This window comes from Balearica regulorum, chromosome 5, assembly GCF_011004875.1.
Source record: "Balearica regulorum gibbericeps isolate bBalReg1 chromosome 5, bBalReg1.pri, whole genome shotgun sequence".
Classification (NCBI taxonomy): Eukaryota; Metazoa; Chordata; class Aves; order Gruiformes; family Gruidae; genus Balearica; species Balearica regulorum.
Genome location: NC_046188.1, coordinates 38828228 through 38855622, shown reverse-complemented (window position 1 = coordinate 38855622; position 27395 = coordinate 38828228). Strand labels below are relative to the sequence as shown.

At 39.6% G+C, this 27395-nt stretch overlaps 1 protein-coding gene across 1 annotated transcript in view; it reads left to right on the top strand.

Moving 5' to 3' along the window:
- Positions 1 to 2820: 2820 nt before the first annotated feature.
- COX16 (cytochrome c oxidase assembly factor COX16) overlaps positions 2821 to 27395 on the top strand; it is a 48687-nt gene continuing 24112 nt past the window's right edge. The window contains exons 1-2 of the mRNA XM_075754273.1: positions 2821 to 2957; positions 15717 to 15794. Of these exons, the coding sequence (XP_075610388.1) occupies positions 2898 to 2957; positions 15717 to 15794 (138 nt within the window). The 5' untranslated portion in view covers positions 2821 to 2897. The remainder of the gene's footprint in view (positions 2958 to 15716; positions 15795 to 27395) is intronic.

Sequence of the window (27395 nt, the reverse complement as noted above, 5' to 3'; positions counted from 1 at the left end):
TCAGGCAATGATTTAGGTTGTGGAAAGGCTGTGTAGTGACTCAGGTAGTATTTAAAAAAGGAGCTTTCATTCTTCTGGCTCCACTCTGCCATTGTCATAGGCTACCAGAACATGGCAGAGCCTTTGGCTACGGTATTATGTGTAAACATCGCAGCCTATGCCTGGAGAATACGTGCTCTTATCTCCAACAGGACAGGGCTCCGCCATTGTGCATGTGGCTGCACCTGAGAAGTGTTTGAGTGGATGGCAGGGCACATTTAATTACTAGCAAGAATGAGTGACTAATGTCACTACATCTCAGAATGAGACTGTCCATTAGCACTGTTGTAGCCAGCTTTCTTTTGAAAAGGCTGTAAAAGTTTCTGGGGGACCAACGTGATTGGGATAAGGGATAACAATGCAGGAAAAAAGACAGTATGATCGTGGCAATCTTCTTCCCTTAGGACACCAGGCTACAGAATGAAAGATATGGCTAGTGGCCAGGCTTTCACAACTGCTTTAATCAATGAGCTTTGATGGAAAGTTCAAAATTACAGAAGAAGGCCCTCTGTAAAGACATGTGTTCACCTACAAAAGCTAGTGGGGACTGCGTGTGCAGCTTAACAGTGTTTAGCTGGCTCGTCTCTTGTTACAAGATTCAGCTGGCTGAGTTGTGGTCATCCACTGGGTGACTAACACAGCCTTCAGCTCTCACTGGAGATGGCAGAGGCTGCACGTTTCTCTCCAGTGGTGCCCTCTGTGATTACTGATCCCGAATTGCCATGTTTCCTGATATTCCAGCCCTGCTCTCCCTCCCACCCTGCCAAGGTATGCCAGCTGTAAGCTGCAGCAGCTCTTAGTCTCTCCATGCGACTTGCTTTCCTGAAATGTCCCTGACTGCAGTTCTGCAGGCTGGCTTTTCTGATGTGTGTGTGGAGGTGAAATCCCTAGCTCTGTTGAGCATCAGTCAACTAGTCAGTCATTTGAACTAGTCATCATTTGATTGTGATTTTGCAGAGTGGCAGATTTTTGTCTTTGATGTCCACTTTACTCAAGCCAAGTCCTTTTACCAAATAACCCACAGAAGCACAAGAGGAGGTTCAGAGCACAGAAAAATGTCAGGAATCTGAGTCAAGTCCTTTCACCTGAAAATCTTTGTAAATGTTCAACACAAAACAGATAGGTATGCTCAGAGGCTAGTAACCTTACATAAGTGAAATAAATCTCTATTGCTGGAAGTTCTTACAAAGTAGCTATATGCAGAGCTAAATCTTCTCTAGGCTCCAGAGTGCAGTACCTAGAGCTCCTCAAGCAAGAAAAGGCAATCCTCACCTCACTGACAGGTGGAAGAGCACTCTCGCTGCTGCTGGGAATGCTGCAGCAGCTATCAACGCTCACATGGATTTTTCTTCATTATGCACAGCATAAGCCTTCATGTCTTCCCAAACAGTTCACTGCAGGCTTTTCCTCTGTCTGCCAACATAGACTTGTCCAGGGAAACAGGTTCCTTCTTTCTTTCACCTTCAAGGTTCTTGAAGGGAACTTCTCCTGAGGGACTTCCTGTAGCAAACCACCCAGCCACATGGTAGCACTGAGCTCCTCGCCAGCCTCAGGCTTATCCTGTGAGTCTTCTCGTCTCTAGTCTTTTATCGTTTACTCATTTCTGTGACTTCAGAGGTGGCCTTACTGAAGGCAAACTCCTCTTCTCCTTCCCTATACACATCCAAAGGGAATTTTATCCTAGTAGGATAATTCAAGGTCAGCCCTGGATTACTGCAGTTTTGTGGATGGCGCTTTTGTCTCACCATGAGGGACTGTGCTGTAGTGACTAACTTCGAATTTTCAGTCCTGGCATACAGACAGACTGAACTGCCACTCATGGATGTAATTACCTTAATATAATAGAGTAGACTCATACAGTGTTTTGTGATATTAATGAACGGGCATTTACAAGTACCAAAAGTAATCAACAGTACAAAGTATCCATTTAGATGGTAGATGGCAGATGAAAAAAAAAAGGGGCAGAAACCTCAGAAGTGCTTCAGGACAGCCCGGGTTTGGCAGCCATGGAGCCAGATCATTTTAAGCCTCGCTTCCCCTCTCACCACACACATGCTGGTACTGGCACCCCTGGGCTTAAATCCTAGCCTCATACTTGTGTGGGTGACAGCATGGCTCCAGCCCCACCCTGCCCTTCCCACAGATGCAGTGGAAGCTGTGTAAGATCTGAGCAACTTAGTGACAGCCGGTGTAGGACACCAGGACGTGCTCCCTGGCAAACATTTCTCCTCAGGAAAGCCAGTGGGGTGGCTTAAACCATTCACAGGCCAGTCTGGTACCAGCATAGCAGTTGTGTATGTTCAACAAACGTCTGATAATTCAAAGAGCTTTTGCGATAACATGCGTGCGTGGGTGTGCATAACCCAGAGAAATCCATGAAGTACCCTGCGGCTTTATAATTGGTAAGTTGATGATGTTTTAGTCTTCTGGGCATGCTGCACCTGTACCAGCCTGTGGCCAGTGGAGAGCCAGGCCTGCCGAGGCCTCTGGCCGCAGCAGCCATGTCAGGCAAAGTGCCTGGCTTGCTGAGTGAGTCTGACCACCCTGTTTCTTGTGAATTACTTCAACAAGCCATCAGCTACGTCTGGAGAAACGCGGGTAAGAGCTCGTTAATCCCGGCCGCGCTGCAGAGGTGGTGGCCGGCTGGATGCTGCTCAACCCACCTCCTTCTGCCAAATACCCCGCGGGCGCACAGAAGGGAGCGCAGGACGCGGGCACCACGGCGGAACCCAGTTTCACTAGGCCGGTTGCCGCGGCGGAGGGAGCCGCTATGCTGCGGGACCCGCTCCCCGCCGGAAGCGCTGAGGCCGGGCCGGAGGCGGGCGGGTGGCGCCCGGGGCCTATGGGGAGGGAGGGGGATGGACAGGCTCCGGAAGCTGTGGAGGGGCCGCACGATGACCTTCGGGGTCCCCCTGTTGGTGAGCACCGCGGGGGGGGTGGGGGGGGGCACCGGCACCGGGGAGGAGGCGCGGCCTGAGGGCGGGCCGGTGCGACGCCAGGCCCCGCCCCGGCGGCATCCCGCGGGGGCGAGCGGGCTCCGGGGGGTGCCAAGGTCCCGCCGCCGCCTGAGGGCCGGGGGGTCTGGTCCCCTGAGGGCACGGCCCAGGCCGTGTGGTGGGGGGACAGGGAGGCAGCGTCGTGCCGGCCCGGCGCGGGGAGGTCTCCTGGTGTCCAGGGGACGACGGTGGATGAATCTGTGCTGGCGGGGAGGAGGGGCGGCGTTGTGTAGCTGCTGGACGGTGCTTCTCTCCTTCACGCTTGTCAGGAACGTGAGGGGACCGGTGTGTGCCCGGGGAGGAGGTGGAGGGAGGCCGTGGGCCGTGTGCCCCCCTCTGCCCGCGGGCTCAGCGCTGCCTTTGGAGGTCAGGGAGAGGGGTTTAAAACATACTCTTAAAGGTATTCCTAACTAAAAGTTGAGGTGATTGCATCTTGGTGTTTTTTTCTTTAAAACACTGGTTATGTGTTTGTCTAACTTTCTTTAGCTTTTCAATGGATTTTAAACCGCAACGGCAGGTGTGGGTCTGAGAATTTGTACATGTAAATGAATGGAAAGAATATGAATTAAATGACTTGATAGGTTATAGTTACAGTGGTCCTCAGAGCAATAGGTGAGGCATAACTATTAGAATAGTCGAGGTTAGAAAAGATCAATAAAGTCAAAGGAATGAAAACGAATTATAAGACAGACAGCATAATAGATTGCAGTTGCCTATATGAAGTACCTGTGCACATCAGAGGAAAAATTAAACAATTCTGATGCACTTACGAATAAGAACTCAGAAAGGAAGACAAAAGCAGCAGCCAGGACAGTGTGGTTTCTGTTTATGCAATTTATGTCTCATTTTCCATGTATACAGTTGATTCAGAAAAAGTAAGCGGGTTTCAAGGTGGGTAAAGAGTAGGGCAAAGGATAATTGCAACGTTTTCATAATGCTTCTATAGAAATTAGTGTCATCCTCCTCAAATATTCAGCAATATACCTCAGAAAAATGGAGTGGTCCAAAGAGGGACAGTGACGCTTGTTAGAGTTGAAAAAGTTTGAGACCATTTATTTTAAAGTAAGGAAGGACTTTAAGTGGAAATACTCATGTAATTGAATACACTGAAGTATCTTTTCTCAAAATGTCGGTGAAGATATTTGTAAGAAATGAAAACAGATTTAAAAAACCCAAACAAACCAACAAACTAGTGTGGTAATATCACAACTGTATAAATCATTTGCTTCAGCAATTCCACTCCCTGATATTGCAGACAACCTGTTCATATAACACCTTTCATAAAGTGATCAAGCTGTTTAGATATCCTGCTGCATGCATGAATACCTAAAATCCTGTCCAGAAATTTTCTGCTTTCATGCTTAGGCTGAATTTCTTTTGCTTTCTATTTTTTCATGTCATTTTTGAGGGCTCTGACATTATTCTTTAGTTTAATAGCACCTTTCTTAGATGTTTAAAGTTGGGTATAGTTTTAGGTCACAGTCCTGTTGTTTATGTAATTATTTGAGGATTGCTACTTCTCTTTCAAAATGAGGGAAACCCAGGCAATTTTTTACTCTCCAGCTCAACTTTAACGCCGTAAAAGGTTTGGGGAAAACATTTGGTGACCTGGTGGAGAAAAAATGTCACCACTGCTTTTCAATAATAAATGTCTCAGATGTGGTATTTGATAGGTATAGTAGGTGAGGAGATGCAGCTGATACACAAGATTTTGTCTTTGATAAAGCTTTCTACGTTTCTACATTGCCTTTCCTGGGAGAATTGCACTTCAGAGAAAGTATGGCAAAGATGTGCTTCTTATCATTTGTGCTCTTAAAGGATTGAAAAATACTATAAAATGTAGTTATCAGGTGCCTTCCAAATTGAAAGATGCCTTAGTTGGGGTGTGTTCTGCAGAAATAATGTGGGCTGTAATATTGTGAAAAAACAGCAATATCATTATAAGACACAGAAACTTGTCAAAAGTAAAGTAAAACGTGGAACAGGACTTTTCCAGTCTACTTAAAGTTGTCAGCAGCAGTAATTTTCCAGCTTTGTGATGCCATTGTAGAGATGATGAAGACAAACTAAAGTCTAGAGAGCAATGTAAAAGATAGAGCAGACATTCTGCTTTTAAGGAATGCTTGAAGGAATTGACGTAGTTTATTTTAGAAAAGTTTGAGAACATCATATGTTGAGAGAGGTGATTGCTTTTCATAGCTTGGGAAAGAAGTACCAAAATAAATGAGCTTTAGATCAGATGTTAGGAAAATATTACTCTTTGTTAGGAAAGAGCACTCACGATACATCTGGCAGCAATGGTGCAGATTTTCTGTTCTGCTTTAGTGCTGGAACTAGGACTTTAGCTTCCCAGGCCAGGGTACACCTGTGGTTGTCCTTCTGGCCCTCCTAGTGGTTTTGCTTGATTTGCCATAGGTCATAGCAGAAATTTTTGAGATTGGTTTCTTTGGCTCTGTACTGCTAAATTTCATTCCGTTTCTGTTGCTGCAGAGCTCTTTCCTCCAGAGACAATATTACATAGAGAAGTATTCTATTGCATTTCTTTCCAGGGTTTCGTGTCTCCCTGCCTTAAAATTATTCTCCCCTGTGAATACTTCAGAATGTTTCTGTGTTGCTGCAAAAAGGCTTCCCAAGGAGTAAGAAAAAGGAAAATTCATACAATTCTTATCGGTTCCCCAGCTGTCTATTGAACTCTGAAAGCTAAACAGAATTGTGCTAAAAGATCAATTACAGCAAAAAAGGCACTGAATCTATGCACAGAATCAGAAGGAGCATGCCTTTGTAACCCTTTAAATTCTGCTGAGTTTGTTGATAATACTGAAACCAAAGGTTTCTGTTAAATTCTTGCATCCTGTACATAATTTTTTTCATTAGACAAGTACAGGACTTTATTTTTCAATACTGCTGGACTTTTCATCAGTACCATATTTACTTTTTTTACAAAAAAAAAATCAAACGGCTTTTATATATTCCCTTCTTACACTGCATATTTGAATAAAAAATCCCTGTGCCACTTTTTCTAAAGGCTCCAAGGTTAAAAAGATCATAATTCAAAGTCAGATGAGTGTCTCATTATACACATGCATGCACAAATATATTTAAAATATTTCTTACTTTTTAGTGCAAATTATCTTGATCCTTTTTTCTTTGTTCTTTTGGGCTTGGGGCTGTTAGAATATTTCAGTGCAGAAGGAATTTTCTTGGTCGATCTTTAAACCTCAAACTGACAAGAGATTTCAGAGTAAGATGTGTAAATCAGTTTTCAGTCATACTTTCTCAGAAGATAAGAGTGTTTCTTTGTGAGCACCAACAGGACTGCAGGGGGTAGGAGTTAAACCTGCAGGAAACCTTGATTTGTGAATGTTTTCTTTAACTCTGTAAACTTCACAGATAAGATATCTCTGCATGGCATAAAACAAGCATGCAGGAGAGAGTGATGTAACCTGGCATGGAATACCTTAACAGCTTGAGCGCTACGGGGTGAGTAGTCCTAAAGCATTGGTAAAGATGGTAACATCTGTGTAGATATTGGGATGAATTCCAGTGAGCTTACAGATGTACCTGTAAAATTTGCTGTTGCGATGGAGGGCTGTGCCACCTCTGTGGTAACTTAAACATCTTTGTCGGCTATATTGACATCTCCGTTTCCTGTCGTGATAACAGGAACTCTTTCCTTATCATGTGAAGCTTAACTACTTACAAGCCTTCAAGATGCTTGGTTCTGTTACAGAAGAGCTTCAGTTGCTGCTGCTTTATATTCCACAGTCAGCTCTACCTGAGGAAAAGGGATGTGTCTGTCAATGTCCTATTGCTGCTGTGATGCTTCCGTAAGGTCTTGAGAGAACAAGGCTCTTTGGTATTACAGCTGGTGGATCCAGTGTCCTACCTTTCTCATGAGACACTGAACATGTAAGGTTACTTCTCTAGTGCAGTTAGAATGTTTGAAGGCTGCTGAAAGTAATTTTTTTCAGACAAGTATAAACAGTGATTCTAGATCATTGAGGAAACATGCTTGGATTTCAAAATTGCAAAGTGGTAACAGTTTTAAAAATGCATGTTAAAAAACAATTATTTCATATGCTCACACCACTTTCCAAAACTTGCATTTGTGGTCTATCTCTGTCCAATTCTAGACAAGGATCTTTCATATTCTCGAAGTTGCAAAATGAAGGTATAGATGCAGTTCCAGTTCTGCTGTCAACATCTTGCAAGGGAAAAATTAAATTCTGAGGATCTGAAGTGGCATCTTAGCAGACAGAAAATACAGTCTGTTGCTCATTTGGTGATTTTTATTGCACACCTAAATTAAGTCTATTGCACTGTATATGTAGTGCTGCAAGCTTCAAATTTGTGGTATGTTGCAATATCCTTCATATCTATAGCTGTAGATTTTGACTTTTCATTTTTCTGTGGGTTTTTTCCCTCATCCTGTAATGACCATGCTTTTACAAGTAATTTGCTTGTGCATCTCCTTCTCCTTCTGGATCTTGTCTTGGTGTTTTACGTGCTGCGCATAGTGTTGCCAAAAGAGAAGATGGGGTTAACTTGGAACAGTGAAAGATTTTTCAGTGAATAAACACGTTTCTAACATCTATTTCCATCAGTGTTTATGCACACAAACTGTACTACAATGCCGTCTACATTGCGGCCTTGAACAGTGCAAGTTTACTTTGATAAGCACTTTGTCAAGAATTGCCAAGAGTGCATGTCATGTGCAGGACAAGAAAAAAGGTCAGATCAGAGAAGGGTCCCTACTCCGCAATATGGTCAGTGCTTCAGGCACCATTAGAGAATGTCAGTGGCATCTCAGGCCCTTGTTAATGAACCAGTTGCCGCTCAACCTTTTTGACAAACAAAACAAAAAGCCTTTTCCAGACATCAGGACATGAAATTATGTCTGTGGATTAGTTCTGTTCACTGGTGAAGTCAGGGTCGTGTGGAAGCCATGACCGATGCTCAGAAGTGTTTTGCACATATTGTGAAATGATATTTTGTTGTGCTGTGAGTCACTGAAAGTGGAAGTTGTAAAGGATTAATGGGTAGGGAAACTATGTTTGTTTTTATCATTTAAATGTATTTAAATAACTAAGTTTCCAAAGATTTCTTTAAATACAACATTCCTAATTCATTTCATAAAAAGCTGCTGAATTCTGAGTCCTAGGGCATGCTGAACACAAGGCACACTTTTTGCTACAGATTCTGGAGAATCTGGCCATAAAAGATGACATGAACACTAAGAAATATGGAAAATTCTTCTCAGGAGTAATCACATTTCTGAGATCTATCGTTGCCATCAGTGTCTATGTGTAGAAACTGTTACTACATTATCTTCTGGTATTGTATGAAAAAGGATTACTAAAATTAGCATTTTTCACTTTTAGATATGTCAGGGGTTTTTGTTAACATCATTCACATTATCACCTTGAACAATTCATAATATTGAATTGCAGCACTTTTACTATTATCTATTACTTCATGTAACTTTACAATAAAACTTGACGTATGCAGAACAGTTGATTTAAACGTTAATATGCTTTTGAGAGATGAATAGAAGTTAACATTTACCCATGAGAACAGAATTCTGACTTCTAATATTTGTAGATAAATTATGATTGCCAGTAAAAGTCTACAAGTATTACATTTGTAGCCTAGAAAAGCAATACATACAAAACTGTTTTTAGAATTTTAAAGTGGTTGCTCCCAATCAGCAAATCAGAGTGTCGCTTTTATGCTTCAGTGACTTGTATTATAAATATTGGGTCTTTAAGCTTATGATGAGATATGTCTTTGACTTCTGCTGCACCTCTGCTTTGCATCTCCTGTTCATCTGTGTGTGTTTGAGTCCACAGCAGAGCGTGGAGCTATTCCAGAGAAAACCACCCCCTGGAACTGTTTGTGCCAGAGTGGAAGCCAACGTGTTCAAGCTGAATGGACTTCTGTGGACTCCAGTTTGTGCAGTCTGAATTAGCTGACTTCCCTCTTTCAGTTGACTGTCAGGCCTTAAAATTTCTGAGCACATCTTTTAAATCAACGCCTTAAACTTTTCTTTTGATTCTTAATCATTGAGTACTATTTTACAGATAAATGTTAGACAAACTAGCAGGCACTCTTTTATGCGCTGGATTTCCCCTCTGTTCCGTTTAAAAACATAAAGAGTATATTTGCATTGTTCAGTGCTGGCACTCAGGGGAACTGAGGGTCTGAGCTGAGCTGTCAGAACAGGAGCATAAGTACAGTCTTGCCTGTTTTCACTTTATGTGTTTAGTCCTACACTAAGTCTCCACCCCCCTTGAGGGGTGGTGAAGGTAAAGTTGTAAGCTTAATATTTACTCTTTAGCACATTTCATCTTCATCCCCTGTCCAGCATTGTCAATAAGGAAGTATGACTTGAGTAGCTGTGGTTCCTTTTTATGTCCTTTACTGCAGGTTTCAGTTTATTGCTGTTTTGAGCTGGGCCTAACCCATCACAAGAACACCAGGTTGCCATGAGATGTGAAGAATTTCTTATTGTAGCATACCTTGGCTAGATTTGAACCTGTGAGTAGTGGGAATGATAATTTTAATAAGGAATCGAAATTTTGGCTTTTAGAAGCTTATGAAGAAAGAGAAGGTGGTGTTCAGAAACTGCAGCTTGACCACCACGGCAGACTTGGTTTTCAAACAGCTGCAGCTGCTGGAGTGAAATTCCCTTGTCATCCGACCAGCCCAAGCAATGTGTGTAATACAAAATGACAATGCTGTGGCTGAAAATGCCCTTTTCCGCTAGTGCTCATGCTGAGGAACATATGAGTTTCTGTTTCTTCTACATTGTTTTTAGATTGGTTTCTATTAAATGCATTTTCTGTGATTTCCAACCTGTTATGGAATGGACATTTTAATAAACAAAGGTTTTGTTTTCTTCCTAAGACATAGAATAGTAGCACTGGAAGGATACAGACAGTTTTTGTTGTACTTTGGCCTGTATCCATTCATATTTGCAATCTTTAAAATCATTGCTTTGAACGTATATACTGAGACAATTAACCTGCTACCTTGGGTCAAGTTTAATATTTTGCACAGAGTTGTACGTGCTGTGAAAACTACACTGTTCTCCTTTGTCAGGATTGGCTCCAGTTTATACCAGCTGCTGTCCCGGGTTGCCAGCATGGTATCCGTGTGGTCATCTACTGGCATATTTCATCCATTTTTGAATGTAATGCAGTTCAGTTCTTCTGCAATTTGTGAATTCTAGTATATGCAGTAAGTCAGTGCATTCCCTTACTTTGTCATGATTTTGAATGAAATAACTACTAAGGGATGTATAGTTTGGGTTTTTTTTTTTCCCCCAAAGGAGGCCTCTGATCTGAACTAATATGATTTCCAGTTGTTGCAGACAAGAAGAAAAGGTAGAGCCTCTTCTGTTCCCACCGAGGGTGGTGAGAGGATTTAGTAAGATTCTGAGTAGATTTTGCACTGTTTTTCTCTCTTCTCAGCAGTTTCAGCCTTAGAGCAAAGTGCTGGAATGGCTGTGGGAAATAAACTCTTGAGAGTTAGAGCTGGCAGAGGGGGGCGCTTCAGGTTAAGATGACTTGCCTGGGTCTTTTCTGGGACTGGCAGTTTGCCCTGCTACTTTATTTAGGGAACAAAAAAGAGACTTCAGTCTTCTGGGCTGTCAAATTGCCATCTTTCACCAGTCTTACACTGCACATACGACAGTTCTTTAAAAAGGAAACCCCAAAACCCTTTTTACTGTGATGACTGCAAACTAAAATAAAATCATTCATATTGACTGTTCCAGTTTTGAAGCTCTTGATGAATAGCTGGAGGGTTTTGCTGCAGCAGTCTTGAAGAAGAGGCTAGAAAATTATCATGTTCCTTCTGCAGTCATATATATATCATAACGTTTTCCACCATTTCATAATCGATGTTGCCAGCGCTAAATATTGTGATTTGGTTAATTTAGGGATTTACGACAAATGTAATTTTGTAATCTGGCTTTCACAATTGGTACTATAGCAGGAACGACGTTCTCTAATAACAGGGACACCTATAATATTGCAAATTGCTGGTGCACCCAGAGAAATAGTTTCTTGTTATTTTGTTAACCCAAGGAACTGAAAATGGCTGCTTTAGATCATGCAAGAAACTAAAAAAAATAGGGATCTTCTGTAAGTCCCAAGTTCTTCTGGTGTTGAGTCCTCAGTGACCATCTCACTGTAGTTGGTGACAAATACAAGTATTTGCCATGCTAAGATGCGGTTCAAGGGATCAGTCTGATGCCACCCGTAACTGATTGCATAACGTACTTCCCAATGGAGAAGTGAACAAATAGAATTTTTAAAAGAATGTTATTAAAGAGAATTCTATGTCATTTTTTTACATGAAACATTTATTGAGGTTGCTGAGTGTATGTGACAGATGGTGCTCTTATGTCACATCCTATCTTTCATTTTGTTTTGGAACATGCAAATCTTCCATGCATGCGTAATTGCATTACAACATTGTAGAGGGTTTTTTTTGTGTACTCACTGAAACATAAAGGAATAATCCATTATGAGATCTTTATTGGGGGGTTGTGCTAGCAGTGCTGTTAGGCTGTTTGCTTTGGTGTTAAGTGCTGGCTAACTAGTATGTTTTATGATTTTTGCCTTCTTAAGGTAAATTTCAGGTGTAAAGGAAAAAGTGAGAAGATATCATTTCATCAGTCAGCTGAATGCATTCAAGTAACTAGACAGATTATGTTCACTACATAATAATGGTTTTTTGTTCCACATTCTGAAGCATATAAAATGAACAGTTCCCTCACAATGAAAGAATGCAGGTATAGTTGAACTTTCCAGCTTGAGTACTCTTCAGATGCCAATGCCTTAACATTTTATGATTTAAGTATTGGTATGGTTCTAAAATCGGAATGAAGAAAAATATATCTTAATTTGCATTATATGTGACATTATTTTTCCCCTTTCAGTTAACTGGAGAATGAGCTTGAGCCTGGATTCATATAACTGTTGCCAAGCTGTTTTATGTGTATGGCATCCTGAATAGCTCCTACTGTCTCTTTTATGTCTGGACTAGTGGATGGAACATACTGGACTTTGCTGTTGCCCTTGGATTACATTGAGCAACTTCATCCATTGTAGTGCTTTTTTAACTGAAGAGTGTTTTGCAAGGAATGTAGAGATTATCTCTGTTTTACAAATTGGAAAACTAGAACTGTACATGAGACGTACAGAATATGCAAAGCCAACAAGCTGATAGTGTTGCTAGAATTTTTAACTTGAGTCTTATCCCACTTCTAATTATTTTGACTGATGACTCTTGATGCTTCATTTTTGTTTGTGTGCATGTATTTTTCCCTTTAAATACCGTTAACTTAAAGAAAGGTAGTGAGGACATCTTTCCTCGTTATGCACAAAAGAGAAAGGAAACACTTAAACCAAGACTAGTATTTCCACTCAATGCATTGTCAGTCACTGAGTCCTTTACTACCTTCAATGCTATTATAGTTGCATAAATTCATTTATACCTTCTTTTATTGGCCTTTAAACACAGTTTTCAAAAATCTAATTGACCAAATAGCTGTCCATTGCTGCTCTGACTTGTGTATATCAAGGGAATTCCTGCTCAGGGCTGTCAGCTAACTGTATTGATATGCTGTCGGTTGATTAAATAAGTGCTGAATATGACTGATTCCGGTCTGGTTTTGCAATGAAGCCTTAGACGTCATGTTTGGTTCTTTAGTACATTGGCGAAGTAAACTTGTAAACATATTTATATTTTTGTGTGTATTCTGGGCTTTTGAAAATTATTTAATCTTAATCCTACCCTTCCAGCACTACACTGTGTAATATTTGAGTAACATTTGTAATTTCTTACAGCATCAGTGTGCTTTGACTCTGATGCAGCCTAACTGATGTATCATTGTAAGATAAATCAACCATGGAAGTCTAAAGGCAATTATACTGGTAATGCCTGATAAGTGAAATGTGCCAACTTGCCAGGCTAGCTATACTGCTTATGCTGTATGAAGAGCAAAAGCATACTGGAAACCAAGTGGGTTTTTTCCCTTTAGTAGTATAAAGGTGATGTGAGTAAAATTACAGTCTCAGGCCAAAACCTGTCTAAAGGAACTGAGAGATGTGTGTGTATCAGCTTCTTTATCATGTGTAATAGCTGCAAATGTAAAATGTGCTGTATAATAGATGGTTGCTGTCAAACAAGTGGTAGGATGTGATGAGACAAAATGAGTAGCACATGACTTATTTCATGCAATGACCTTCTATTTGATTTCCCTTACTTACAGTCTACATTACATAGTTTTAAATGATCAAAGCTAAAGAATGTAATATTTCTTTTTTAGCTTGGAGCATGGCTTTGTAAGCCACAGTGTACCTTTTCATTATGTTAAGTGGTAGTTGGGTTATGAGGAACAGGCCAGCTAAAGGTCTTCCACTTGTTCATATTGCATCTCATAACAGTATATACTTCATGCAAGTTTGTAATTGCTACTTTCTGCCTAGTTTAACAACTGTGTACTAAACCATTTGTAGAGCAGTTGCTTTTGCCCCGCCATAGCCACTCTCTAACAACATGCTACCATACACAAAGGCAATAAGGTGTGGTTTGTACCAGCCATAAACTTGTCTGTAGCCTTTCTGATTTCTTTTCATTAGGACTAAAGTTTGTTAACTCAACTCATTGGCAGTTAATTAACATAATACTTGTTAGGAGTTAAAGAAGATCAGCTAATAAAAATTTATGCTGTGGTGTCAACCATATTAAAATTCAATTATAGTCTGACACTTGAGACTTTCAGCATTATGTCTTACAATCTCTTCAGCTGACAAATCTTCTGCTTTGATTGAATAAATCTTGAATAATGTTCAGGGTCTTTTTAATGATTTTGAATACTTTATTTTCTGTTTCCTGATACTCTTTCTTACCAAAATGCTGATACATGAGGAAGACCTTTTTCCCCCCCTTATATGAATACCTTTTTTTCTGTTGTGTATTTTGATGATTCAGTATTTGCAAGATCATCATTAATTCCTTGAACAGTTATGATAGAAGTATGGTGCCATGCAGTTTTTGGTAGGTCAGCTTTCTAGTTGCTGAAGGTTAACTTGCTACAACATGATGATTTTCTGATTGGCTTTCTGAAATCAGAATTCTGTGGCCTAGCAACTGTATGTTCATATTACAAATTTTTGGTTTGTTTGTTTCTAATTATCAGCTAAATTCTTAGACTTATCAACAGGGCCAGGCCAGAAGGAGACCATGGAGCCTTTAACTCCTGGCTATTGGTGAAGGGTTCCCTGTTCTGTGAACAGAGAACATAGTTCGTGGGTACCAGTCTGTAATGTACCGGCATCTAAGTGTGTGTGCAGAGTGCATTCACATGGTTGTGAATAGTTTTACCTGCTTGATGCGAAATCATGTAGTCCAGTTTTTAGAAGGAATAAATGTAGAATTTTTAATTTTTTTTAATTTTTTTTCTTTTTAATTTAAATGGAATGAATATGGCTTTCTGGCCTCAGCGACCTGAACTTTGGATAGCATACTTTTTGGAAAGAACATATATTTTGACTACCTGCACAGCATAATTAAAAAAATTCTTGGACACAAACCTAATACGTAGCAAGAAATCAGCCAGCGTTGTGTAGAAGAGAGTTACCAGTGCAGCAACAGCAGGTAATAAATGGCTGTAACAGCAATGTGGTGTGATAAAATAGGATGGTGTTGGGGTTTGGTGTTTTGATTTTTTTCACTCAGATCCTTAGAGCTTCCTTATGCTTCCACCTTCCGTAGATGTGCATCTCTAAATGTGAAACCTTTTGGCCTCCTGTGCATCTGCCTTAACAGAGAACAGCAGACGGCATCTGTCAGGTCAGAGCAGGATCAAGAGGCCTGATTCTTCCACAAAGTAGCTAGATTTCTAAACTGATTTTCACATCCTTAATGGTGTTTATTAACAATACTTGATCTCTTGGTTGGTCTGTCCATTCTTAATGGTAAAAATACATAGATAGTTTTATGATATCCCTCTGTTATAAGAAAGAAAAATTTCTTTATGCGGATATGAAGGTGTGTGTCCCCCCCTAATTTCTCTATTATTCTTGTTCATAAGCTTCACAGGTGTGGAGGGAAGTGCAAGACAACTAAGGAGGCAATAATAAAAGTGCAGGTGTGATAGATATGATTTCTTAGCCTATGTGATAATGTATCATTGAACCACAGCTCCAATCAGCTGGTCTGTTCAGAAACTTGATTAGATCTCTTAGCTACAGACATCAGAGTAAGTCAATGTGGCATTGCTACATTTGTTTGAGATGTAGATGAGTTTGAGAATAAATCCTGTGGTGGTGAGGTAAAGGTTCCTTTGCTGCAGTTATGTCAGGAAGCCATATGGAGTGGGAAAAGAAGGGATAAGTGGAGAGGAAGTCCCTAGAAAATGTGAGTCATGAAGCATCATTGTGTGAAGGAGGAAATTTGGAAATCAGGCCCAGAGAGTGAAAGACGACTCTAACTTTACATATACTCACTCTTCTCCTATACATATCTTCAATTGATTATTTTATTCAGTTCCTGGTGTTTCTGTTGGGAGAATAGTAGGGTCCCTTGGAAAAGTAATTGGATCAGTATGCCAAGTGTTCTTTTTTGTAATAGTCCTAACATATCTGTTTTCATTTTGCTGTTTTCCAGCTGTATCTTGTTGGAGGATCTTTTGGACTCCGTGAATTTGCTCAAATTAGATATGATGTCCACAAACTACATGGCAAGGTAGTTGAAATAGTTTTCTTTACTTTTCATTTCGTTTTGGATATGTACTGCCTTATAAAGGATTGCTAGGACAAGGAAACTACTGGTATTGGGGATTTGCCTTTCACCACTGGGCCCTGGGCTACAGCTGAGGCTCTTAGGCAGTGAGCAGTGTAGGTAACAGTAAAGAGGCTGACATGATGATGAATCCTTTTACCGTCTGTGAAACGGATCAACATAAGTAATAGAAAAATGTTGTTCTGTTGGTTGATTATAAGTGGCAATTCTGAATCCTGAGGAAAAAAGTGTAGCACATCTAGAAGGAGGTTATTACAAAGATACTGTATCTGATTTAGACTAAGAAAACTGATGTTTTAAAAGGTTCTGTTTTCAAACGGTACTTGGCATTGAGTATATAATGTTATATGGGTTTTGGAGCTTGGCTTTGCGTTGACTGAGATAAGCAGAAACCTTTATCATTGTGCTACATCCTGTTTAAGCTCTGTGAAAGAAACAGGAGCTAGTCTTTACTCAGTATGTCAAAATGTGCTATATGGAAGAAGCCTTTCTTTAAACGAACTGGAAACCTGAATGAGGGAAATAGCTTGTTTGTGCTACTTACACCTCCAAGTGTAACACTAGTTCCAAATTATATTTGAAATGATCTGAAAGGAGCATGTCAGTTCAGCACAAAGTAGTATTCGCTTGCTTTCCCTAACTTTGCAATATACAAGTCTGCCATTGCAGTGCAGAGAAGCTTTCTGGTCTCAGTGCTGCTGATTTGCAGGTGGCATGAAGCTTTTTTTAAAGACTATATGGCACTTTATATAAAAAAAAAAAAAATATGTAAGACTCTGGACACTGTAGCTTTCTACTGTAGTCAAATCTTTGAGATCCTGAGCTGTTGAGAGTTCGGACACCCCCTTGTTTTGTGTTAGACACTTGTTGTGGGCCATCTAAATTACTTTAGTCATTCCTCTTTGTTCCTTGTGTTGCATACCTAGCTGCAGCCTTTGAAGCACCATGTGGCTCACTCCTGCTCAGTCCCATATTTGACATAGCCCATAGACAGGGCAGAGTAATCTTAGAAACCTTTTCTCCAGTGCTGTCTTCTGGGTAGTTATTTTCTATCATTCCTGGGCTTTTAGGACCAGTTGGAGCCTTTAAGTTTTTCTCCAACCAGATGGGGATCACAACAGGGGCAAGAATTTGCCTGTTGTGTTTCTGTCAGTTTTTCGGTCAGATTCATACTTGGTGAATTACAGTTGGCCTCCGTGATCTGCACTGTGACTGCAGCACAGGGAAAAAACCCGGTAATAGTTGTGCTTGTTCAGATCTATGAGGCTTCTTGTCCCAGCATTTATAATCAAGTGAAGCATCATCGAATTAGACAGTAGTACATGAAAGCTCTGAGGGAAAGCTACTACACCCTGGAGTTCTTAAGCTCTGAAAAGCTAAAAGAGGACATCTGGATTCTGCTCTGATTGGTATTACTTAAGGCTGTAGCATCTCTTTTGTGTTTTCTTTTTCTTTATTTAGGAATAGATGAAATTTAAATAAAGAACAATGCAGTATTGGCTGAGAACTAACACCACCAACTTTGGGCTCGTTTGTAGACAGACAAATCAAAGCAATGTGTTCCATTAATTTCTGTTTCTGTGTCCATAAAAATATAGTTAAGAACCATTCTAATTCATTAAATAATACATCAGAAGAGATTAGAATGTATTTTAACTGATAAAGAGAAACAAACCTAGTTTAAAATGTACATGAAACTCAGGAAAAGAACATTAATCTAAGTAATTTATAACCATCAGGATTTTTAATAGTTTTTTAAAAATCTTTTTAATTTGTCACTGGTTAAAATGTTTTTGAGTTGGAGTAGAATATGCTTTTCTCATATAACACACTTTGACTAGCATAATCCTTATCAGGACAGGGACAAGCACTCCTTTTGGGGGGTTGGGCAGTTATATGCAAATTGCAATAGGCAGTAAAATACATAGTATTTTTTTGTTACAGTTGCTCCTTTGGAATATTAACAGTGTTTAATTAAATAACACTTTTCATACAAGGAACTCAAAAGACTTTCACATAATTTAAATGAATTAAGCTTCGTAGCCTTACTTTCAGAAAAGGCAGTATTATTATTTCCATTTTACTGTTGAAAAAATGGAGGTTGCAAAAAGTTAAGCAGCCCATCCAAAAGTAGGCTAGGATTTGTAATACCTGAGTGCCTATCTTTTTTGGTCATGTTTTGAGGATGTGTCCTTTTGTAAGCATGACTCCTAAGCCTGTTTTCTTGCTAATTCAACTGCTAGATAGATGGAACTTAGACAATCCTTTTGTAGTATATCTATACTACATTTCAAATACTAAACTATAATCCCTTCCCTTCAAAGTATTTGTCCTTTTCCTTTTTTCAGTCTGATCATTCTCATTGTGCTGAGAGGGAAACCACATTATTTGGCATGTTCTCAGCTGACAGTGTTATTTCGAAGGAAGCATTATAGTAGAACTAGCGTCTGTGTTTCAGTGACTAAGGGGTTAACTGCCACTTTCTCTGTATTCTTGTGGCTTAATGAGCAAAAGCTGCATTAGTGATAATGCCTGTGTTATTTATGTCAAGCTGGCTTTTGAAGAATGTTCCTTTTATAAAGGAATGAAAATTCAAGAGAAAATGGTGGTTTGGACTTTTGAGTGAGTATGGTTTGGTGGTGATGCTTTGGGCTCGGGCTAGGATTGGGGTTGGGAGAGATACAGAGCCTAGAGCTGTAGCTGGAGTGGAGCAGGGAAGGGGTTGCAAAAGGAATTCTGTCCTCTTGTTCTTTCGGGCTGTGGCTTGGGATCTTGGGCTAAGGCTCAGCCGATGTATAGGATAGAAAAACAGAGCCTAGAGCTGCAGTTGGAGAGGGGCTGTTAGCATCTAAAGAGGAGATATTTTATCCATTTAGTATAGTTTCGTTGGATATCAGGGCTTTATATATGCCCATCTCTTGCAAAAGCAAAAAAACCCATTTTGTGTACACCTTAGTTTACTCAGGATACCTAAGTCTGTCATATTCCCTCAGCACACTGAACATTCTGTTTTCGAAGTGAACTTACGCTGAGACTCTTATTGATGTAAATGCCTGTTTATGCTAGTCAGAATCCTCCTGAAACTAATCAAGGACTGCTCCATTATCTATAGTTGCCAAAATGTCCATTAATGGAGAAATCATTAGGTTAGATAATTGTTTCTTTTCTGGGAAGAATTTATGCAAATCAAAATTGGTTAAATTGGTTATAGAAACCCAGGTATGCTTACAGGAAAATCATGTGGAATTAATGGAGAAGAGTAGGTTTGTATAGGCATTGTTCCAAACACCTTTATTCTCAAATGGAAAACTAGGCCCTTTCTTTGTCTTACTTGTCGTTGTGTATGTAATTGAATAGAGATGCTTATTTAAGGAGTTTTTTTACAGAAAATGTGACTTCTATTAAATATACAGAAAATGTTTCCTTTCAAGCATATAATAATAAATTATTTTTATTTACTGTGTGCCTATTGTTGTGATTCAAGGCATGGTAGAGACTTGCTGATACAGATCTAATTTTGGATATAGAAATCTTGGACATGTGGAATGGTCTGTACTATTGGCTGATAGTTACTGTAGAGGGTTGAAGAGAAGCAACATACCAACTACCTGGGTAAATCTAGGCTTTCAGCCCATCAGCAAACCATTTAGACTAATAAAATAAATAGAGTTTAATAAATAAGCTCCAGCTTACTTTTTGTAAGCTCCAAAAGTGCTTTGTTGAAGTATTATTGCAAGGCAGGTTCTCAGAGTAAGGGATAGGATTGAGCAAGTTCCTCCAGGGTAACACGCAGCAGAAGCACTTCTAGGAAAGTTGGAATTTCTAGGTCATTTTGTCAAGAAACAAAACATCAATTAGCATTTGAAGTCTGCAAATAGTTCCTGCTGTGGATTAGTTATGACAGTGTTACTATACTGACCTCTTTACTGTTTACAAACTACATAGATCCTGTTTGCTTTTCCTCTGTCATATGCAAAGTTAGTGCGCCCCAAAAGTAGAATGCTAAGAAATGAGAATAGTAATGTTTTCTATCTTACTGAGGCAGAAAGTAGAGGCAGTGAAGAGTCAAAATGCCAGCTCCATCTTTTGACCTACAGGAGTTTTACCCTTGAATCAGCTGTTGTGCATTAAATTGTGTATGACCATTGCATGGCAGTCCAGGAGTTAAAATCCAGGTGAAAATGAAAATACCTGACAAGTTCTTTCAGAACACCATCCTCTATTAGCAATAAAACTGTAAACCCGGAAAGAGTATAAAGAGGGTGATGGGGGTGGTATGATGCATGCTCATTTGTAAGTGTGCTAGGAGTGTAAAGCTTTTTTTGTGCAGACTGAGTAGATTGCTTTTAAAATTTCTGTAAAGGGAATGGCAGTGTTTTGAGCTCCTTACCTAGTCTGTTTGACCAATTGAGTGGCATGTAACTACCCATGAGACTTTGCTTATAGACACCTGCAAAGTGTTAGTGCTGCCATTGTCAATTCTCTTTTATTGCATTTATTTGGTGTCTTGAAGTCCTAACTCATGAAATTATATAACTGTGAGGATCTCAGCTTTTATTTTATAATCCTAGACTTCAGAGTTGGGAAGAAGAGCACATATGGTATGTAGAGGATTATTCTGGAAACCTTGCTGTCCTTTGAAAAAGAAAAGAATGAGGAGTGGAAAAAAGAAGGCTCATATGATGACTTATGACATTGACATTTTACTGGTTTACAGCTGTTCTCATAATTGGGCTTGATTGTGATTTAAGTGTGTTGACTGGTTGGTTATACTCATTAATACAGTTTTAGAATATTGTTGGTGCGTCCCTGGTGTTGTCCTTTAACATTGTGTCTTGAAGCTCATCAGTGGGTGTCAGGGGACCCTGACCAGGATGTGATTTAAATAACTTCCACTGATCTCACTGGAAATTTTATTTCCATCTTGTTCAGATTCTTGCTTCAGTTCTCTACCACAGAGCTCGTCTCTGCCTATGAGCAAGTCATTGAATTTTAGTGAGTCTCACTTTCGTAGTCTGTAAAAGGGAGATAATTAATGCTGCTCTAGTTTACATAGGGAACAGGAAAGTTAATTAATTCAAATAGAAGGAATTATTTAAATTCAAATGAGTATTTAAAAAAATATTTCCTCAGGTGAGATCCATTAATTCAAGTGTTTTGGGTCAGGGTGAAATAGCGTAGGAGGAAACAGAATCAGAGAACTGACCAGTTTCCATGAGGCCTTTATATCAGGGGAGAACATACCTGGCTTTTGCCTCAAGAAGGTCCAGGAAATCAGTCCAGCATTTTCTCATTATTATAAGTGAATAGTCAAGAAGTAAGTGGTATCTGCCTATTAGAATGCTTTTGTGTTGCAGTCAAAGCATTACTCTGGGTCACAGTCATGCTGCAGTTTGTTTCAAACCATTGTGTTGAGACAGCGACAACTGCAGCATTACAGTGTTTAAATGAGGTTGCAACATCCACCCAAAACGGGGAATAAATTTGTGAGTGACTGGACAAGACTATGCTGCATTGCTGGCTGGCGCAGTCATATTGCTGTTATTAAGTAAACTAGCTCAGGTATGTCTACAGGAGTTGCACACATAGGCATTTCAAGGAGTAATCTGGATAGGCCAAGTCACTGCGGTTAGACTGGACTGGTGAAGCACATAGTGGTGGTTTGTTCTGATGTCGATTCGTGGACTTAATGCTATTGCTGCCAGCCCAGGTCGTTCCATGCACTTGGTTATCTTCTGTTTTCTGCAGGCTTTCTGCTTGATTTTCTTCCAAATGGACTTAGACTCATCCTCTAGACTTCCTGGTGTGCCAACACCCCCTACCAATGCTAAGGTCAATTTAAATTAACACTGTTATTACTAAAAATACTCTAAATGGGTTATTTGTATTATTAGAGTTAAGGAAGTGAAATTTAAACACTCAGTATCTGTTCAGCTAAATCTAAATGTATGTTTGTGGTGCTGTTCACTAAGTCAGGGATTCATCTTGCTCATGTTTCCATTGTCTTAAATGAAATGCCTGGTTTGAGATAGCTATCCAGGCAGCACGTATAGATGGTTTGAGAGAGAAATGCCCCCATAATATGCTTCATTCAATTTTAAAATAGACGCTTGAGAAAGATGTTGTTCTGTTTTGACCGATGAAAAAGTAGAGAGGAGATTGAGCTCAACACTTTATTATTACCACATTTCAGTGAGATGAGTATCATCCCCAGTGTATGAATATATTTGTGTTTAATTTGACCAGGGAATGGTAGGTGAGATAAACCTCTGCCTAGCTTCAGCTGTAGATGAGTTAGGTTTTTGGACACATATCTTAAAGTGGAATTTATTTTCCCTAGAAATGCCCATCTCTATTCAGATGAGGAGGAGCCTAAATAGAGACTTTAAGCTTGAAGTCAAAAGTTTAGATGGCTAAAATCAGGTGAGATGAAGCCTGCCCTAACTATTCTTTCCCTGGAGCTTCATTGACAAGCTAGCAGATGGCTTGAAGGTAGAGGAACTCTTATTTAATCTGTTGTTTGTGTCTGAGGTGTTATGTGATTCTGGAGAGTTTCCTCCATGATTTCATGGGAGGTTGTATTACAAAGATCCTGTTTGATTTGAGTGTGAACAAAATCAAATCAAAATATTTTTACTTGGTGTCTGGTGGAATTTTTTGGATGGGAAAGGTACCTGTTCTAAACTTGTCAGCAAGGAAACATGGAATCATTTTAGTGTCTGTCACTGAACTTGGAAGAATAATTAAGTCTTCTCATCTAGCCTTTTAGCATTTATTTATTTATAAATGCATCTTCATGCATTTAATTGGTTTCAGTAAGCTAATTACACAAGCACAGTGTGGCAGGGGATGGATTGATGTTGGTGATTATTGTTTTCTTCTATTTCTCCTTAAGCAGGTCAGATTGGCCTGAGTTTCAAGTCTAATGAAGACAAACTTTGGCTAATTTCCTTGTGTAAGTAGATTTAGTTGATTTTCAAGGACTAAATTCATTAACGAGCTTGGCCTTAGGTCCTCCAAAAATTAAGAAAATAGTACACTGAAATGTTGTTTGATGCTTTAGAGAATGTGAGAGGCATATATTTATGATTGTTTATAGGAAAGAAAGATCTTTGTCAGTCATTTATGTAACGAAGCGCATTTTGCTAAATTAAAGCAGACCTTGCTTTAAAGCATGGCCTGCTTAGTGGAGGGTTTTAGAACTGGATGTGAAGTGAGGCAGCCTGGCTCCTGATTGATGGCTAAGCAGATGCCCTTATAGTGTCTTTGTTTCTGTTGGCAGGGGGAATTTGGAACTTGTTACATCTTTTGACCATGGTTCAGAATCATCCAAGGTAGTAATTTCAGTCCTGCAATATGGCACAGAAATGAAAGGGTAGCAGAGCTTTTCATATTCTGTATTGTGGTGGTACCAGATGTTCAGATGTCAGTTTTCTTTCTTGTTTCAGTTCAGTCCAGAGGGATTGTATGGAAATGAGCTCTTTATCCATGCTATTCTTGAAGATTTTGAGGTTCAGCTGCTAGTGTTGGGTTCATGTTTTTGGATTGATTTCAGCAAAAACTAATCCATTTTGCTTGAGCTCAGTGTCTTTCCCATTTTGTCTCTAAACAGCTGCTTACTGAATTTGCTGTGATACCAGACAGAGGTGTATGTTTTCATTTTTCAGACATCCTTCCAGTTTAGCATATTAACCACCATTTTTCTGTAAAAGGCAACCAGGGAGTCAGTCTGGGACTCAGTAAGATTTTTGTTCCCCCAGTCTGAGGCTGACACTGTTTGTGTGATTTTGAACGGCTTCCAGAGATTGGATCCACCTAGACCCACTGCCTATTGTCACTACAAACAGCTTAAAGCACTGTCAGACAATCTGGAGATAAGGTATTGCCCATACCTGCCCTTTCAGACCATCTTGTATCAAGTTGAAAAAAATAAGGCCAAGGCCATCTAGCCTGTTCTGATGAAACCAGGAGACCTGTCAATACCAGAAGACTTCTCTTAGTAACCTGAAACAGGTATGGGCTCTCAAAATCACAATAGTCTTTTCAAAATTTGGGACAGTCTTATTATATCTGGATGTGATGATGTTGATAATAGTAATACAGAGATGATTTTGGTAATATGTGATGAAGAATTAAAACTGTACTAATTTTTAACTTTGAAATACCTGGTTTTTAAATGAATCTTTAGTTTCAATCTTGCAGTATTGTGCCAGCATTATTTTTTTGCGATGAATATGAAAACGTATTGTTAACGATACTGAGTTTGGCTAGAGAACCTAAATAATAATATTCAGGGTTTCCATGGTAAAGTGTTTCACTGAATCCTTGTCAACCTTTTTTTGTAAATTTTTTTCATGAAGAAAAGCCCTTACCTATCAGTTTCCATGTATGCAGTGGTTACTACTACTGTAGAAGTCACAGGGTTTTCCTGCCATCCATGCTAGGATGTCATGCTATATCCTGTGTGTAAGGATACATTAATAAACATCATTGAGTCCAAAATGACATGTCTCTGAGAGGCAGAGATGTCTTGCTCCTTTTATAAGGATGGGAAAAAATGACTTAAACTTTAAGGGGCTTACTGTCTGTCTAGACCTAAAGTTTTGATTCTTAAAATTTCCATTCTACAGCTACCTGGATGTGTATAACTTTTGGGCTGAAGATCTTCAACATACCTAAAGTTCTGCTTTCGAACAAGCTCTCTAGTACCATAGTTTTCATGCTTGCTGCATAGCTTGGTGTCTATTAAATATATAGAAAATCTTTTAGGCTCAATTAAATAGATGCTTCTCAATCTGAGTTAGCTGGTATGTGAGCACCACAAAGTGAGCAGTTGAGTACATCTGGTGAGGCTTCGCCGAGGAAGTAGGGATGCTGCTTCCTTTGACCTGCCTGGTTCAGCCAGAGGGCAGGTACTCAGGATGTGGATGAGAGTTTCATCTCCTTTCTTTCAGAAACAAGCAGTAACTGTAAATTTGTAGATTGCCTGGAGCTTCAGGCATTATCTGCTTTACTTTTTAAAACTCATCTCTGTATGGAATAGTTAAAAAATTAAAAGAATAAGGGAAAAAACGATCGTGAGCTGGTGATTAGATTACGTATGTGAAATAGGGGAAACCTGTTTTGTAATTCCTATGCCATTTGGAATTTCAGTATCTTTATCAAATGAGTATGTAATACTAAACATCTTGAAGCTGAACTCCCCTTCTTCAGGGCATTGCTCTTTCTCCAAAATAAGAGATTTTTTTTCTTTAAAACAAACAAACAAAACCTGGTCCACCTCACTCTGAGATGGCTAAAGGCTATGAATCCTAACTGAAAGGAGGTATCTTCTCAAGTCTCAGGATAAGTTGCCTTGTACTTAGATATGTGGAATGAAGACAGACTCTTCAGCCTTTCCTCTTGTCTGTCTGTAGTTACTGCTGCTCTAATTGCTGCCCAGTCTGTATTCCTTTCTAAGCATCTAAATCTTCTCTTGCTTTTTTTTTTTTTTTTGATTCCAGAAATCTACTTCAGGCTGTTCATTTTGCTACACAACTAGGTGTTAGGTCCCTGTAAATCTAGTTCTGAATCTTCAGATGTGTGTACTAACACGTATGTGCCCATTGCTATTTACCTATCTTGAACTAGTAAATACCTTGTGTGGCCCTGTGCATTGTTCCAACTTTCTCGTATGCATATGCAAGTTGTGGATGCACTTAGAAGATTGCTTAGAGTGAGTGCTTCATGTGAGGGCTCTTATATTTCTGTCCAGGACAGACTTTGGATCCTATCTGGCACATCTTACTTGGGAGTATTCAGTAAAGGGGGCATGCTAGGTATGTTCTACACACAAGGTAACTCTTTGGATGCGCGCAAATCCCGGTGGATGTATGTTGTCCATATACAATGTAGATAGACATTTCCAAGCATCAAGCAGCCACATTAGAGCTGCCACCTGACTATGCTGCCCAGCATCTGGAAATTCCATGCAAATGGCCAAATTTGTCTTTTTTTTTCTTTTTTTTTTGCCTGGACAGAATTTCTGTGTAGGGAAAAAGAAGATACCTGGAGTTCTGGCAGCTTTACTTCAGATTACGGAGCTTCTCTGAGATGAAATACAAGACAGACTGCAAGTATTAAGAGTTCCTTGTTTTAAACAGAAGCCATTTTTCCATTTCATAATTCTTGATGGTGTTTCTGTTGTCAAGATTAGATTCAGATGAAGAGAAGGTTATTAACTGGAGAAACTCATTCTGATACTATTGCAAGTGGAACTAATTTCAGCACATATAATGTTGATGGATTTCAGATTTTTACATTGTACTACCAAGAATTCTGTTTGGTTGCTTTAAATCCTGTCACATTGCCACAATTAATTGCTAGTGTTTTTGCCTTGCAATCAAAGTGATTACAAGTGTGTAATTTAGCTTCAGGCAGCTTTTAGCCAAAACATAATTTAATATCCAGCTGTTTTTCCCCCTCACCTCCCTTAGACATCAGAAAACATCTAGCTTTCCAGACTCATCTGGTGAAGCCAATACCCATGGTGTCATCAGATAGAAGCTCAAACAGAAGTACTGGGTTCCCAATCCCTAGTCAAGGATTTCTTGCACTTCTTGCCTTGTAGATCACTACAGTATTTACCAAGAAAGTGTTGAAAACCCTTTGCCTGGGAATGTTTCCATTTTAAGCGTGATCTCTGTGTAAATGGACCTTCCCTTTCTTCTCCTTTGTGTTTTGAGGCTAGAAAGACTCAAGTCAATTGGTTCTGTGGCTGGCTGAAAAAACAGAGCCCAAACTCCTATCTGGAGTACAACCACTAATGAGAGGGGAAAATGCATAATCTGTCTCTCTTCAAATATCTGTCACTGCAGAATGCATTTATAGGTTCGCTTGTGATTCAATAGGTGATACATTTTCCCTGGAGTCAGCATTGAACCGCCTGTATGTTGTGTCAGGCTTAACTGCCTTTTTGATGACGCATAGAAATGAGGCTTTGCCTTTAGAACCTTAATGAGTGCTGAAATTAATGTTGTAGCTGGTACAACATCATGTCTTGCCTCCCTGGAGTGCAGCTCAAGGAGGGTAGAAGGTATCTGAGATTGTACGTTGTCCCTGTGCGAGTAGCTGGGCATCTATGGGGTCAAGAAATTCACGAGCTCTCTCTAACAGTCCCTCTACTTTTCACCGTCAAAGACTACGTGTGCTGTTCATAAAGCCTAGCAAGCATAAGCTCTGGGATGATTCAGAGCAGGGGACTTATTTAGGTATTCCTAGAGGAACCTCTTTCTTAATTGATTACAGAGAGAATGTAGAAATACAAGCTTTCTGGCTACTGCATAGAGAAGAGACATGACTTGTCTTATTAATATCTGAAATGTATGAATTAAAATCTTTTTCATTGATAATTCCCACTGCATTTTGTAGAATTGTTTTGTGGATGTTTAGCCCTTATAAGTACAATAATAGCCGGAGGGCGTAGGGATCTGTTTCTGCATAGATGTTGTTGAGTGTTACAATATTTTTAATACTCTTGAATATGATGTGTTTCTTTTATATTTT